The following is an 18123-nucleotide window of genomic DNA, read 5'->3' as shown; positions in this document are numbered from 1 at the left end:
TGCTGCAGCTGCTATTTCTGGTGATGGAAACAGGAGTCTGATATATTCTGGACTTCCAGTATTTGGTACTCATGTACACATATGCCAAATAACTGATGCATGATATTTCCAGTTCATCTTGGGCGTAAGTCTGATTCACTCTATTTCCTCTAGAAGTTGATCCACATCCACAGCATATCCACAGCCTGAATGCATTAAGCCTACTGCTCATGTACAGGTCAGTTTCTTTTTTTGTGTGTGTACAATTCATGTTCACTACACATGTAATGCAACTATTATCCAGAATTTCCAAACTCTGACAACACAAGCGTGAGATATCCAGGTATCTTAGGGATCATTGCATCAAGAGATTGCACAAAAGGCAGGGGGGGGAGAGGCAGGGGAGGAAAATATAGCAGGCTATCTAGTTTTTAGGTGATGACACTTTTGGCTCTATAAATTTACATTAAAAATCTCTAAGCTTAGTGATTACCCAAATAAACTTCACTGTGACCCAACACACTGACTGATGTAGCACTACCTTCTAGAGCTTTTCTGCACCTTGAAAGCTGGTATTAGAGAACATGAATTTTCATCAGGTTTTGTAGCACAGCAGCAACTGTGTAGGTTAATGATTTCTTAAATATGAAGAGCCATTCAGAAGATGAACAATCAGACTACAGAGTGGTGAACCATCCACTTGTCATAGTATTGCATTTTTTGCTTTTTACATGAGCGGATCTTGGTTTCCTTTTTACTCTATACCCCCACCCATCTCACTTTCAACCCTAAAGTGTCTGGTCAAAGCAGATTGTATAGAAGATTTATACCTCAAATTACTGCAGCTACTGCATGACTGTACTTACTGCTACACTGTATTACTAATTACTGCAGTAACACACTGCATTAGTACAACTTATAACAAATACTTTTTTCTTGATCCTACAATATTTTAAACATGATGAGGTGGTGGACAATAAATAGAATGATTAAAATAGTGAAAATGACTTTTTGACTCTGTCCTAAAAGTAGAGAAGTTTAAACATAGTTACTAATCATTATGACCTATTAAACAGATAAAATTAGACTTTTTATTTATTTTCAGGTGTAAGTAGTTTTGATGAGAAAAGGCTCTATTTTACTATTAACCCACAGTCAAAAAGTTTTATTTAGAATGGAAGAAAATGCAAATGAGAATGAATGTAAAATTTTCTCCACAAAATGATAGTTAAATGAACATAATCGTATACTTAATCTACTTTATATATTTTGTATATATAATGAACAAAATGTATATGTATACTTTACATACAATATATATGTATACTTTATATACATATACCATACACATATGATTCTAACCTAATGTGTGCATTTCACATTTATATTAAAATTCAATGTGTTTTTATTTTATTTTAATATGATGCATTTCCATCTTAATTGTGCAACTTCTCAGGGTCATTTTCTATCCATAGATCAAAACCTGTGACAATTTTCAGAGAACAGTATGATATAAGCTATGTAGTATTTAATATGCATTTGAAAATTTCTCATTGGGTTTTTACCTCATTTAAATACACACTGATGAGTGACATAATGGAAAAAAAAATCCTGCTCTTCTCTTGCTGAAAAGTATGATTAGCATGGAGCAGAACTGGAAGTTTAAGTATTACTGTGCTATGTCATTTGTCAACAAAATTGTATGTGGAACTCTCCCACTTTAAAATGTTTTCACTAAAATTTATAATAATATTTTACTTCCTTAGTTAAGTCCCAGTTATTATAAAGACCAGCTATATATATAATAAAGTAATGCAATAAGGAGCTAAACTATGTAGAATCAGTCAGAAAATGTATTGAAAAAAAGGTTTTCTATACAGGTTACAGATACATATATATAAATAGGTTATTTCATATATTGGTATTGAATTAAGAACAAAGAGGAAACACAGTTAGTTTACACATATGGTTTTTAAAATGGTCAAAATTATAGTTTTCCACTGTATTATTTAAAAGAAAGCAATTATGGTTAATATGATTATTTTTAAAGTAATATATAATTGCACTAATGATAAATTTGTTTTTATATTTGTCTAAAATGTATTTGATTCATACCAACATATTGTAGTCAAAATCAGAAAACCTGAAATACTGAGGGAAAGTAATGAACCAACACATCACAAGTATCAATTATAGAACTAAACATGTATATTATAATGAAGAAACTTAAGAACCAAAGGAACTGCAAGAAAAATAAATGTACCAAGTTAGGAGAATAAAACTGACAGGCAAGTATAAGGAGCTATAATTCAATTAAAGCATTAACATAACTCATTTCCTGAAATCAGTATGACTGATTTTCTTTTTCCCCTTCTTCCTTCTATTCACGCTGGACTTGACTATTCAATGAAAACTGATGTCATTTCCTCTGACTTCTCTGAAGTTGGAAGGTGTCAAGAAACTTAGGTCATTATTATCAGCTTTTCTCTAACAAAAACTTTAACCACGGATTATGGAGTTCATCCACCAAATAGAACATATCTATGTGACTCATTGCACATACTAAACAGGTATTTCCAAAAGTATTAGGAAATATTGAACAAATACAGTTCAGCGATTAAATGCTTGAGTACTAAATTACATCTGTGTTATGCTAAAAAACTATTTCTTGGAATTTATTAAATTATTCTAAAAAATAACATTTAAACATACACAAATGTCTTATATGTAGATATTCTTATACATATAGAAGAACATAAGAATCTTACTGCAAAATATATTGACTTTCTTCAGACTCGCATCTTTGCACTTCTGGACTTCACTCATAACAAAAAAAAAAAAATCCCCCCTCCCAAAAAAAAAACGAACCCAAAACCTGAGGACATATGCACATTGATTTCCTACTTCACTCTTAAAACCTTCACTGCGCTTTGTTTCCTCTTCCTGCTTCTAAGTAAACCTCAAAAACATCAGGATACATCAATATATTTTCTAACAAATCCTTGAAAAGTTACATTGAATAATCCCAAAGCAATGCCATTCACTGAATCTTTTTTTAAAAAATAAAGATAATTAAATAACTTTATCTTAAATCCTTTTGGTTTCAAGATTTAACTCCTCATAACAAATCTGAAAAATCTTTAAAAATCTTTAAATCTTATTGCCTCCTACCATCTTAAGTTCTCCTGTAAAAAACAGCAAAAATAAAAAATGGTTTAAAGGGGAACATCCAGGTTCTCCCTGACTCACTTTTTCCTCACTATTACTAAGATACTACTTAAAGTCAGGTATCAAAAAGCATAAGGTAAGGTGTGATAGATAAGTGTTCTTAAAGAATAAAGGGATAGAGAAACAATAAAGGCTTTATAAGAAAGTCAGAAAAAAAAATAGAGCTGGAAACATACAGAAAGAAAGAGAATGGAGATAGTAGAATGAATAAGATTTTGAAAACAGCTAAGTAAAATAATCAAAACATAATCTATATTTTAATCTTCAAACTGAGCAGATATGGTAAAAAATTTGCAAATGCTTGGTGACATTTCTGCTCTTTAGAAGCACAGAACTTTACAGTAGTTAAATGTGTTGGAATCTAAACTTCTATTGGAAATAAATGTGATTTAAGATGCAAATGAAAGCATTGATTCACTTTCTCAACTGCTACACGATGACTAGTTTGATCCAGTACTATTTGAGTTTGATTTCGATAAGCATTTTTTTTTCTCCAAATCTGTTATCTCTGTTTCAGACTGATTTTTTTCTATATTTCATTTATTAATTATGAACTGTACCAGTGGTCTTGATACATTGCTTGCATCTTGCACTCATTTGTATCTATAGTACACAGGTCTTGCTTTAGAAATTCCCTTAGGATGGATATTGTCTTAGAATGCAGGACTTCTTAACGATATAGTAAAATCAATTAAGTCTTCAAAATAATTTCAAGCTTTTCTTCTTTGTGAGTTTTGTGCTGCATATAGTTATACACCTGACAATACTCTAAATATTCTTTGCAAATTATCAGTTAATTGAAAAAAAAAAAAAAGATACTTTATTTCTTCATTTTTCAATATAAGAAAAACCCTGTTCAACTGCCTCCACGGACCATGACTGCTAAATAAAAAGGTATAGCCAAACTCTATGACTTGTCCTTGAAAATGGGAAAAAAATAATAAAAGGATGGCTACTATACATTGTTTATACAGAGTTTGTCTTTTGTGGTAGGAGTTATTTATTTCTGTTATAGAAGTCCAGGTACATTACAATGAAGAACAAAACTCCAGTGACTTGACTAGAGATATTTCATTTTCAATTCACTTCATACTCCTTCAGTAGAATTAAGGAGTCTTTAAAAAAGTTTTCACTTACTTTGTAAAATTATTTAACTCACTTTGTGTTCCTTTATAAAATCCCAGAAGTGTAATATCATGTCAGCAAAAGAGAATCAGTCTTGATTATGTTTGGCATTGATAGATCAAGGATTCTTCTCAATTATATATATGAGAGAATAGAAACCCCCACTGTTTCAACATCATCAGCTTTCACATTTATTTTATTCTTTCTTTGCTTCTATCTTAAGATTTATTTTAAAATCCTTGTATTCTTTGTCCTCTCTTGCCACTTAAACAAGAAGTAAGATTCCCATTATTCTCAGTGTTATTTAATTGGGATGCATGTGTACTACCATATTAAGAGGAAGAGGAAGAGGAAGAGGAAGAGGAAGAGGAAGAGGAAGAGGAAGAGGAAGAGGAAGAGGAAGAGGAAGAGGAAGAGGAAGAGGAAGAGGAAGAGGAAGAGGAAGAGGAAGAGGAAGAGAAGAGAAGAGAAGAGAAGAGAAGAGAAGAGAAGAGAAGAGAAGAGAAGAGAAGAGAAGAGAAGAGAAGAGAAGAGAGAATGGTTCAGTTGGAAGGGGACCTAAAATGATCATCTAGTCCAACTGCCTGACCACTTCAGTACTGAACAAAAGTTAAAGCGTATTATTAAGGGCACTGTCCAAATGCTGAGGCATTTGGTCATATGCCTCTTAACTCATCTCTAGACAGTAAAAGTATGCTATAAAAGCACTCACAAGAAAAAGTTCTAAAATAACTCTCATGACGTTTGCATATACTGAAATAAAAATTCTACAGCCTTAAGGAAGAAAAGATGCAGTTGATATGATTCTAAAACAATTCAATAGCACTAACAGCATTACTAAACTCTGAATTCTTAGTGTATGAAACACAGATAGTAGAAAAGACCAAAATTTTCCAATTTTCCTCTACTAATGTAGTTCTGACCAAGCTGACAGTACTTAGATACTTTAACAAAAAATAAACAAGGGGGGAAAAATCACACTTAATTTCCTTCCTGATTCACATCTGAAAAAGACAAATCATACTAGAAACTGTGATTGTAGTATCCACATGAATGCTCAGCATTTGAAGCTTCTAGATTTAACTGAGTGAAAGTGGTCGGGGACCTTCTTTTTCCCCCCACTACTTCTGAATAGATGAAAAGATACTCTTCACTGAGTTTGATCACTTGATTCATTAGAACTCAGGACTCAAAAGATGCTAGGTTTCTCTTCCAGTTATCATATCTGAATGTATTTTTCATTAGCCTATCAAGCTGCATCTTGAAAGTAATATTTTCACCCTTCATCTATTCCCTCCTTCTACGAGAAGGCTTCACTGTTCTGATAACAAGAACTCACCTTGCCTCTCTCTCTAATGTATCTATATATTATATACTCATTTGTCCTTATTTAAGTTCTCCGCATACTGGCATTCACTTCCTGAAACATTTATCTTTTCATCCTGTCTTACATTTCTTTTGTAAGGTGGGACGATCAGAACAATGTAACACTTATTTTATTCATCTGATTCAGACTGAATTCTTTTTGATAAGGAACTATAATAATGTACAGTATTCCTCATGAAATATTGCCACTGCTTTATAAAATGATACTTCTACTTCCCTACCTTTAATGGAAGTATTTCAGCAAACATGACTAGGGTACTTTTTTCCTCTCTTAAATAGTCACAGCATAACATCTGCTCCTCTTGTATGATTTCCAACTAATAAGCTTGGAGAAGAAATTCTTCAGCCAGGCTTTAAGAGAACCTACAATTACTGTTGAAGTCCAGATACTATGTGTGGTAGACTAATTTACACCTAGTAGTTTAATTTTAGATAGAGACCTCTAGTTGCTTCTATACATCTTTCATACATACACTTCAAAAATATCAGTTTAGGAAACAAAATGGTCATGTTGTTTACTCATTCTGAAAGATCTTAGTCATAGAACAATCCTGTAAAAGTCAACAGTACTATTCTTATTCTGTAGTTACCATTTTTCATCAATGCTAAGGTATCATAAAACAGCACTATTCTAATCTTACTAGCAATATTCTCTAAAAACACTACTGTGAAGACTACAAGTACAGTACATTTTTACCATTTTAAGTATACACATATATAAAATAGTAAGTTTTAGTAAATTATATTTGGTATATTAATTTTTAAGTATAAATTATTTTGCATAATATGGTAGCATAATTCCTAAATTGTTATCAAAAGCACAGGAAAAAATAAATTTCCAAATTATAAATTATTTTTTTAATATCTATTAGAAAATAATTTAAAATTTAATTTACATAATCTTCTTAAGCAGCTTTGATATATACTACCATAGTAATTTCATATGCAGGGCAAGACGATAGTTTTTTATACTTTTTTGCATATTTCATTGCCAAAGACAAGCTAAAACACTTCAATAGAAACCTACAGGAAACCCCATAGAAACACCTGTGGAATATCTCCCCATAATGGAAATTTCTTCAAGTCAATTAATAATAGTCTCGCATTCACAAACATCACTTCAAAATATGTTTGTGGCTTTGTAATGATGAATATTTTATGGAAGACCACTGCAGGTTATTTAATGAGCATCATCTGATATGTTTTCATGGCTTTTATAAGTATACAATCAAATATTGGAGTTAGCCAAGCAAAAATAGTAATTTTTTACTCAGTATATGAATACCCACTTTAATAGCATACACACATATACTGTTCTGTGGGTATGATACAGTAAAAAAATACTTCAACCATTTTGTATAAAGAATTCCAGCAAAATCAAGACTTTAAATGTGTCATGAGGGAATAAATTGCACACAGAACTAGGTATGGGCTTTCTATAGAAGACTGATTTAATCTCTGTGCAAGCTGTGGTAACTTTCAGCACCTCTGGCACTCCTTTAATGTGTGACAAATAAGCACCATAATACTATTTTAGTAGTATCTTGGTCTCTTAACATCCTTCCCCCCACCCTCACCCACCCAATAATTTAAGGTTTAGCACTTTAATATGGCAAAGTAATTCAGAAGTATGAGCCTTACCTGTATCTTACATTAAAGGATAGGTCAGAGAAGAAAAGGACAGTGAGAAAACCATGGCGACGACATCTTAGTGTAATGATTACAAAGAGGAAATGGAAGAAACTGTACGTATATCACAATCACTACCAAATTTAACTGCCAAATTAGCACACTTTCACATCTTTAAATTAGAAGAGATTATCACAGGCCCTCATATACTCCCTTATAACTAAAAATAAGCCCACTTTCTTAAATTTGACCAAAGATGTTCTGAAGTGAATGCATAGCCACACAACCAGTACAAACCAAACTCTAAGTAATTTATACTAGCTGATAACCACAAAAATACTTCAGATTTGTAATGAAATTAATACAAATGAAACATAAATAGCTGTCTAATGATTTATGTTTCATATGCAAGCCAAATACAGTGCTTGTTTTTCAGTTTTCCTACTTAAGTTATACACTTTAAAATTCCATAGAAGTGCAGCTCTACTGTTTCAAAACATGTTAGTAAATGAAGCTATAACTTGTACTAGGCTAGTAACTCAACCAGTAGGACAACAATTTCCAATCTAAAATATTCTTTACAAAATATCAACCATACAACGGGACTTCCACAAATTGCTTGTGCTATAAAAGATGTTTGTCCTCCATATATTTGTGTTTATAAATTCTTCATACACAATAGATTAATCTGAAACAATGTGTTAGCACATAATAAAAGTTAAAAATATATAATAAATAGTAATCAACATTAGCTTGCAAAATTAAGCTGCTTCTTCCCTGAACTTGTGTATGTGTAAAAACATACCAGATACAGTTTGTTTCTGAATGTCTGTGCTGGTTAAATTAAGACATTCCAGCACTGCAGTTTCTCAGCCTCATGTTTCAGGTATTAACATTTACCTTTTAAGACAATAAATGCTTAACATAATTCCAAATTATGTTCATTATTAGTACTTTAGCATGAGGATTAGATCATCTGAATATAGGAACATATCAAATCTTTAGCTTTACTACCTTAATATTTGCAACTGAACTCCCTGGTATTCTAAACTTTGCTTCATTCATTGATTTCACATTTGACACAATAAAAATGTAATTTATTTTAAAACGTCAAAATATTGCTGAAGATATAAGCAGAAGAGAGATGATTACAACTGCATCACCAATTAGTTTAGCAGCTATTTATGAAGTACATTTTTATGATATAGTTGATTATGTCCAAAAACATATGCAGAACAGATTAATATTCTAATTTCAATTCTCTAAACTTTCATCAGATCTCACACTAGGCTTGATAGTGAAATATAACAATATAGGCTATAAAATGGCACCAAAATAAATTTCCTCTTCTTTCCTTTTTGTCTTTTTATAAATCAAATTAATGTAAATTACTAACAATATTATTATTTATTTCATTTTTCCATCTTGCTGCTCCACTACAACTGTTTTAAGCACATTTAATCCCTTTCCCATTTGGTTCAATTAAATTTGCTGAATGGATACCTGATCTTTCACTTTTAATTTACACAAAATATTTTTCCGTAACTACATGGGCACAAGTAAAATAATATCCAATACCTCTATGAGTAACAACTGCAAGTTCTTTAGTTCTTTCTATCTGCTCAGCATTTCTTGGTCGTCTTCTTGTGCTTTGTAAATTTGCTTGATGAAGGGAGAGTGCTTCCTTGGAAGTGGCCGACTCCAGAATTGATTTTCTTATATTCATAGCTTGTACTTGTTGCTCTTCAGAAGGTTGTCTATAGGTGGTCACTGCACTGGATACAGCAACATCAGCAGATGTGCTAGCAACAGTAATAGCACCAGTAGTGGCCGCAATACGCTCCTCTAACTCACCAGTGGAGGCAGTTTTGATCAAAGTGGAAGAACCTGTGGGACACACAGTAGCACTGGATGCTAACTTTTTCTTTTGAATTGTGTTCTCCTGAACAACCTAAAAGATTAAATTTCCCTCTGTTTAACATAGTAAAGACAATTGACGTGAAAAGGTCGATACTCTCTGTTTAAAAAATTGAAGTAATCAGAACCTTTTTTTTAATGCTAGTGAACATTTTGTAATTATAGATATATTTTTAAATGTCCTCAAGAACTTATATTATAAACTTGTGTACCAGTCAGAGTGACAGCACATAATTTCCACCCCTGCAAATTCAGTCCTGAAATCAGCATAGCTAGAGCAAAATATGCAGCTATATCATTAAAAGGGACCCAATGTGTAGAACAGTGATAACCTCCCTACAGGGGAGTGAAACAGCAGCACTATATAGTAACCTAGGTAGCAGGCAAAGCTTCCCTGCTGCAACTGCTAATAAGGCTGCTAAATACATTCATACATTTGATTCTTTTCATCAAACCTTGAGAGGGCTCCAAAAGCTCATTTAGACTTGATACAAGGCCAAGGGTAGATGAATAGTAAAAAGGTACACATTTAACAGAACACCTAAGCATAATTATCTATACTTGATATTGGACAAAGGTTGCATCTGTAATTCTCTTTTTGCTTTCTAATTCCTGCAATAGGACAGATTATTTTATGCAAAAAACCCACCCACAAAATGATTGAGGAGTTAAAAAATTCTCCATGCACTGTTTATGAAAATATTAACACCTCTAACTTGTCTAGTAGCTAAAATATATAACCCATGTAGGAATTCTTAATATTTTATTAACCTTTCCATCCTTCCCAAGTCCCTAGATTTGGCTGCAAACATTTAGAAGCCAAGTCTTTCACCTGTGAGCATTTAGAACATTTAACAGAGTAGCAACTCTGTCTTGATTGTAACAAATAAATGACTGTGCAAAGTGTAATAAAATTCATAATAGAAAAATAACATAGACAAAGTTGATGTAGCATGTACTGTACTATGTTATATGAGTATCTTTAAAATATGGCTTTTATTTATTCCATAGTAATGATTAAGTGGCTCTTGAACAGCCACTCAAACAATAATATCCCACACTTTTTACTTTTGAGTTGTCCTCTCACACAGACTTTGAGACTTTTCCTTTAAGTGTAGTGGGTGATGACAGGATGAAAACAAACCAGAGTTTTTGCACTGTTAGAAAAACCTATACACTAGAAAATAAGACTGTCTGAAGAACTGAGCGGTATATAGCACTGGTACATAAAGGTATATCAAATCTTTTCACAGAATTATCAAAAGTACCGTACAAATAAATGGAACATTTCCTAATGTTAAAAATACTCAGTCTTGCTGATAAAATCTCTTTCCTGGAGAAATTTTAGGCTAAAAATGTTTGAATTTGTGGTACTACAAAAAAAATACTGCCATAACAGAATACTTAAGCATTATACAGCAAACTAATAAGGCTGCTGTGGGTACATAGGTTTTTTGCTATCATACATTTAATATCTTAATTTCTATTCTGCAGTACAGCACTTCTAAATCATACAGTGGTGGTTTCCCCTACAAAACAAAACAACCTTAAAAGCACCAGGTAATATTCCAAGGTTTTGTGTCAGAGACCAAACCAGAAACTACTTACTGTCCTATGATGACAGCAGTATAAGTAACTAAAATAGACCTAGACATGTTTTATTCTTTATTTCAGAATAAAAGAAGAAAACTGTCACAACAATGAATATTATCAAAAGACTAGACTAGTTGTGATTCAGGATACAATACATTTTGACACTGGTATCAAGATTGAAACACAGAAAACACAAGTGCATTGTCAAGAGATATTTTGGAACCTGAGAATGTTGAGTAAAATGAAGAAAACTTATTGCACATCATATAACCACTACTATTAAAGCAAAATCTGTGTGGACACATCTTTATCATGCAAGCAAATGTACAAGAACAGGCAGTCTCCTGCTCCCAATATCAAGCTCAAAGCAAAATTATATCTCAGTCAAATGGCATGTTATACTCTAGTGCTTTAAAGAGGCACAACAAGTTTAAGAGAAAGTTAACCTTGAAAAAGGCAAGAAAAAATATGCTTACTTAAAGCTTCAAAACGTATACATTGAAAAACACTGTACTATGATAGAGAGGCAGCTTACAAGCAAAATACCTAACTTGTTAAGCTTCCACATCCACTTACAATGCAAAAAATAACTCATGCAGAAGATCAGTAAAATGTAAAGAGCATGGTATGATTTACATGGAAAATTCTAAGACAAAACTAATATTATGTATAAACAATCTAGTAAGTATCAGCTACTGCATAGAACATACGCATTCATGTTTGCCTAAATATCATTTGTAATCTGTAAAAGCATGAACTTTGGTGTCTTAGTTTCTATGAAAACAGGTTTAGACCAATTGAAACACCTATGCTGTATGAGCACTATAAGACATTCTATACTTCATTCATCTGCAGTCAAATTTGACATTTGAGTTTGTCAAAGAGACTGTTTTAAAAATTGTAATTTCCTATATGATACACACACACACATACAGAGCCCTTAATATTCTGGTTTAAAAATATAAAAAAAAAAAAAAAAAAAGAAAAAGAAAAAGACAAACTCGCAATTAAAAATGGTACAACAAGGAAGAAAGGAAGACTGAATTCTGCTTTTTGGATAAAATTTAAGCCAAGAATTTTCAGTCAGCTGGAGTCAACTCAGAGGTAGGTCATCATTTTGAATTCACAATCAGCAACTGAGAAAATCTGAGGCTTGAGGAACTGCCAGGGTGCTCCATGGGAGGGAGCAATAGGATGTGGAGGCAAGGAATAGTAATTGTTGGTCAGTGCATGGGTTCACAAAGAAAGGGAACCTGACCAGCCCAGACTAAAGGAGGCTGAGACCTACTAGATTGGACAACCATTTCTCTGAGTGAGTCTGTGGATGGAGAACAGATTGAAATCAGTAAAACTGAGGACCTTGTACGTGTCAAATTAGACTGCAGGAGGAAAGATTTGAAGTGGTATTTACACATACAAAATTCTCAGCTATGTAGAAGTGGAAGGAGATCAAGCTGATGATCTACAGAGCAATTCAGTTCAAAAAAGTAATCTGAATTAACCACTAGTCAAAAGTGTTGTAACTGCTATAACTTTGGATAATGCAAACATATGGAAGACCCATAAGCCTTTCTATTTATATAGGAGTGGAGGTTGCTCCTGATCCCAGGATCATTTTTAGTAAAGGAAAGAGGCAAGAGCCTTTGACATCTGCCTGAGACAAAGCTCCAAAAATAGATTATGAATCTGTGCTAGATATACATGCTTTGCATATGCAATATGCTACAAGTATACACAGGGTTCCTGTTGTAAACATGATAGCAAAGGAAATTTACCCCAGATAAACTCATAGCGGAAGTTCTCATTTAGATTAATGGACTAACTTTTTACAAGTAATCCCTGAAGGAATAAAATAACTGAGGGAGACAGTGAATACTTTTGCCAACTCTACAGAAGCATTGACCAACAAAAAAAAAAAAAAAAAGGAAGAAAATGGTATCTAATACAGTGAAAAATCTTCTATTGAAAATTTGTTTTTTTTCCTTCCCATTTAGAAGACTGTGACTTGGAAAGCTTCCCTTTAAAATGAGGAATACTAGAATAATGTATCTTACCTCTCCGATCAGTAGAGTTATTTAATATGTATTCACATAAGTTTTAAGTAATATGCCAATATCTAAAAAAAATAATAATAATTAACAACTTTTAGAAACCATAGGGCTTATAAAAAGTAGTCTCCATATGTGCTGGAAAGCAGAATGAGACAAATGCAATTTTTGTTATAGATCTTAATTTGAATCTCTATACATTTTAGAAATAAATTGTTTTCTTAACCAAAATCAATTAATTTCAGACAAGACAACCTGAGTTTCATGCTCGTTTTAGAAGCTTGAGCTTTATGCTATGCTGACATGCTGTGCTCAATCCCAGATTAAGATGTAGATTTCAGCTCTGGCTGTTGCCTCCTATTAAACCAGAACTGTTTTCTTTTCCAGTTCCATAAGGTTGCACAAGGTAAAGTATCAGTGATTAGTCAACATGTATTAACATGTGATTTAAGATTGATTTTATTCCAATAAAATGAACACAATTATCTACCAATATTTACTTGCTATTCTTTCTCACAAGATACAACTAAGAATCATGTTTTAGCAGGATTCAGACAGAGAGGATTTTAAGGAAAATCAATTAATTCACTAAATTAAAGTGAGAGTGTTAAATTACAGATAGTTTCTGACAACTGGACTGAAAGAAACTATTTCAAGCACAATGACATTTTAAAATAAAGTTTTGACATAAATTATGTTACTGTAACATCTGTTATTGCAAGCCAAATATTATAATTCCACAGACTGAAAGCATGGCCACTAAAACTCAACTAAATTGAAAGCCCACCGTTAAATTGCTGAAAGGTAACTAAAGAACTTGGTTCATAAAGAAGCATATGGTAAAAGTTTTACAGATTTTCTAAATTTGCTTTTATTTCAGAGAAAACTGATGAACAAACAAATGTTCTAATACTATTTATTTGTCCAATGGTTAGTAGTACCATGCTGATTAGTTGTGAAACTGATCAAAAACAGAGTGATCATTCTGTGGTGAGTTTGGACTGGGATTAAAACAATTTTTATCCACAGGATCACAGAATAAGTCAGAGTGAAATGGATCTCAAGAGTCTCTTTCTGTCATGACAATCTAAATCAGGGTCAGCCACAAGTTCATACCAGTTGCTCAGGGCTTTATCCAGTCAGGACTGAAGAAAACCTCCTAGGATGGGTACTGCACAATGCCCCTGAGCAATTTGCTCAAATGCATGACTTTCCTCAGAGAAGAAAAGTTTCTGTTTATATCTTTCATGAAGATCTTGTTTCAAATGTTGTCAGTTGTCTTTCATCCTTACACCATGCTCCACCATGAAGAGCTCAGCTCTTTCAATAACCCTCTTGCAGGCATTTGGAAGCTGCTGTTAGTTTTCACCTCTTCTCCAGACTGAAAAGCCCAACTCCCCCAGCCTCTCCTCACAGCAAAAGTGCTCCAGCCCTCAGTCATCTTGGTGGCCCTCCAATAAAACTTCCTCCAGAGAAGAACTTATCTTTCCTGTCATGGGGCCCAAACCTTGATGCGCTGTTCTACCCATGGCCACAGGCGTGTTGAGTAATGTACAATAAACCTTCACTTTGATCTACTGACTATCCTCTAAATTCACATGTTTTTAACTTCAGCAGTGGAAGAACAGATGAAAACTGGCAGATTGTTCATAAGACCAAATAAATGGAATGGAAGGCTACTGTTCAGCAGCTATTTTAATTCACTGGAATTAGTTTTGCTGATCAATTCCTGGGAATCAGGTAGAGTTCAAAACGTGAGAGTAAATAGGGATAATCACTATCTTGTTTATTCAGGATGAATTCAAGTTGCAGGACTTGTGACATGTATGATCCAACCACAGACTTACAAAACAAAGGTAAAGGTCCTTAATGCAGATGACTCTAAGTGGGACTTACTACAGTAAAGTGCTAATGTGGTTAGTCTGGGATTTTTCCCGTGTATCTTAATAGCAAGAAGTACACTATTCAATCCTTTTTCAATGAGTAATTGAGAAAGAATTGCTGACAGTCTTAAGCAAAAACAAAATGCATGTTTCATTAAATAAATAAATAAATAAACAATTTCAAAAAAGAGTAATCACTATAATCCATCTTCATTCTTCTTCCATATGTTAAAGGATCATCTTTCAGTGAAGACATATTTATTATTCTTAAAACCTTCCCATAGTTAACTAACTTTCTAGTGACCGCTGCATCCCATTAAGAAAGGATTTTTTTGGCTAATAAAATATCTTAATTAACTGTTCTCTTTGATGTTCTCTGCCATTAGATATCTGCTGCCTGCAAGAATTTCCAATAAAGCTACAAACCTAATTAGAAGAATATATTCTAGATCTGTTAAAGGAATTTTCACATTAGTGTAGATATTACAGCTTATTTGACTCCTAGATGTCATTCCAGCCTTATTATTTTCACAAATCTTTTCTTTTATTCTTCATACATTTCTAGTATTTTTACCTGATTTTAAGTTCCAATTACAGTTTTTGTTCTGTTGCTGTCCAGGTAAGTAATAGAAAAGAAAGAAATCCAAAATGCAAATATACATTTGAGACTATAAAATCAGAATAAATGGCTGACATATAACATTCTTTGACTAAATCGATTTTCAGTTCCCAGCTATTCAGGAAGGAAATAAAACTGTGGATTTCAAGAAATATATGACTGAAAAAATACCGTTCAAAACAATTTCTAGACTGCAGTTCAAACAGACAATGATCCCTGGATTTATCCAAACAGCAAAAACTCCTAAAGCTGTCTAGACAGAAGTTTAATATATGTATTTTTTACTTTCTTTTGTCTTCATGTTTTCCACAATTTGTGTGACTTGATTAATAATTTAATTTTTATTTCTTTTTAATACCAGAACATTCTCATTTGCATTACTGCATTCTCTTATGATTTTTTTACTAGACTTTTCTTTTCTCACTCTCTTTTTCCAGCCTTCCTATTGCTATTTCTTTCTTCTCTTTCTCTCCATGTTTTATATTAATTTTAAATCTAGATCAGCTGCTGCAGTAAGACATATACCAGAACAATCTGAAAGAAACAATTAAGCATCAACCAGAATTTTTCCGGGATGAAGGACATAAAGACATTTGCCATCCTTCAGTACATAAAAATGCATGTCTCTATGAATTTTCCATATGCTTCTTTCAGTGAATGTACCATCACCTGAATTTTTTTAAGTAGATACTGAAAATACCGTAAATTTATGTCTCATAATTTAATCAAACTGATTACATTTGAAAATCTGAATTTCTATCCAGACAAAATCAACCTTCTAGGTTTTGATAATATAGAAATGCTGAACACCTTAACAAGATTTATCACCCCTCCACTAAACACAGGACATAGACAGAGAACTACCACTTTTTCTTTTATGGACATCTATCGAAATAATTAAATATGTTTGTTTAATAGAAAAACAGTACAAAAATTACCAACAACAGCCCACATATGGATACTGCTCTTTCAGTTGGTTTAACTTCAGTAAGAAAATACTTTTTGGAAGTTCTATTACTTTAAAGAAAAAGAAAAAAACAAACAAACAAACAAACCCAAACTTTAACACCAATGTAAATGTAAAAAAAGCACTGATTTGAAATACAAAAAAATTACTTTCATATGATCATTTGTTGCATAGATATAGTCATACTTTGCTTTCTTCTCAAAAAGAGGTGCACACCAATGCAAAATAAATCTGTGAAATCCACCATAATCATAAAAAAAAATTCATAAATTCTTCATGACTCTCAACAATATTATGGGAATCTATGAATTTAATGATAAAATGCTGGGAGTGCAAAGTATTCACATCTATTGGCCTTATTTAAGAGTAGTCATCTTAAAAATAATCTCTTTGTTGTATTTGCAAACTAAAAAGCCTTGCCAACATTATCTTATATACTTACTGTCTTTGTAATTTGTTCTTGTGAAACACAGAGCAACAGAAAGATTTATTTACCCTTTTAAAGGATAGGATAACATCAAGTACGCAAATCTTCAAGAATAATTACTCTACAGACTATGTACATAGCAATGTATATAGCAACCATGTAAGAAAAAGATACATTTCTGTACCAGAAACTACTTAGGACAAAAGGAAAGTGAATGCATTTTATACATTCTGCAGTGCAAAATACAGCCCACTGTGCTTAGCTTGGACCATATACCAGAACAGAACCTGCTGCTCCTCCACTTGTTCATAAATGGGATTTTAATAACTGGATTTTGAGCAGTTTTGGAAAGCATCCTCTTCCAAGATTTTAAGCAGAGGAATCAAGAAATAACAGGGAAAATATTACAATTTTAATTTGTTGTTGGTATGCGTGCTATAACTAGCCTTAAAAAAAAGGGGCGGGGGAGGAAGTTAGAGCAAGTTAAAAACTATCATAGAAACTATTGTAAAATCTTGTATGTACGTTTTCAAACAATACTTTGATGTGAAGATATATATCATGGACATTTAATCGGAGTTTCCATAAGTTTTAAATTTAAAGGTTCCAAAGTCTAATTCTGTTTCTTGTGTCAACTTGGACATGCTATTATATTGTAGTACTCTCATTTCTTATCAACAAAATGAAATTCACAATTTTCTTTTACTGCCAGAGGGATATTAGTATTAGTTGCCTAATATCTGTTGAGTGCAATAAGCAAGTAAACTAACATGCATAAATCAAATACACAGATCCAGACAGATCAATACATATTGAGGTACTACATATTGATGAACTACATATTGATATGACTTTGACACTATTTTTTTTTTCAATGAAGTTCAGATATGTGAAAAAATAATGAATGAGAAAAACTGTAATAATCATCTTTCATTTGCTCTTCATATCAAAAAGTCTTTGTATCATTGCTCTGAAGTGTCTAGATCAAGTAACTAATCTTTCCCCTAAGCAGGCTAAATGACCAAATTTTCTACTCTAGATCCAGTGTTAGGCATCAAGGAGCTATTTGGCAGAAACAGTTTACTAAAGTAATTTAAGACTCAAATTATTCAATATATTAATCTTCACTAAAGAGAAGATAATTTTAAGACCTAATGATTTTTTTCTCTGTTTTTTAAACAGACTAGTACTTGTTAGAAATAATGTGTAGTTCTTAGAAAGGCTGTTCATTTACTAGGCAAATGGCAAAGACAAGCTTGTGGAAAAGGTATCTTGCCAGTTTACAGTCAGTCTGTAAATGTTCATTACATAGGAAAGACTAA

The 18123-nt window shown here is 32.5% G+C and overlaps 1 protein-coding gene across 2 annotated transcripts in view; it reads right to left on the bottom strand.

The window, feature by feature from the left end:
- The window catches only part of CSMD3 (CUB and Sushi multiple domains 3), a 720137-nt gene that overhangs the window by 442246 nt on the left and 259768 nt on the right, over positions 1–18123 (bottom strand). Inside the window, exon 7 of one of the 2 annotated variants that reach the window (XM_037381737.1) lies at positions 8926–9234. The exons of the other annotated variant lie outside the window; for it this stretch is intronic. Within the exon in view, the coding sequence (XP_037237634.1) occupies positions 8926–9234 (309 nt within the window). The remainder of the gene's footprint in view (positions 1–8925; positions 9235–18123) is intronic. 2 annotated transcript variants of the gene reach the window in all.

The sequence above is a fragment of the Falco rusticolus genome, chromosome 3, assembly GCF_015220075.1.
Source record: "Falco rusticolus isolate bFalRus1 chromosome 3, bFalRus1.pri, whole genome shotgun sequence".
Classification (NCBI taxonomy): domain Eukaryota; kingdom Metazoa; phylum Chordata; class Aves; order Falconiformes; family Falconidae; genus Falco; species Falco rusticolus.
Note: the sequence above shows the minus strand (reverse complement) of the source record. Positions and strands in the feature narration are given on the sequence as shown.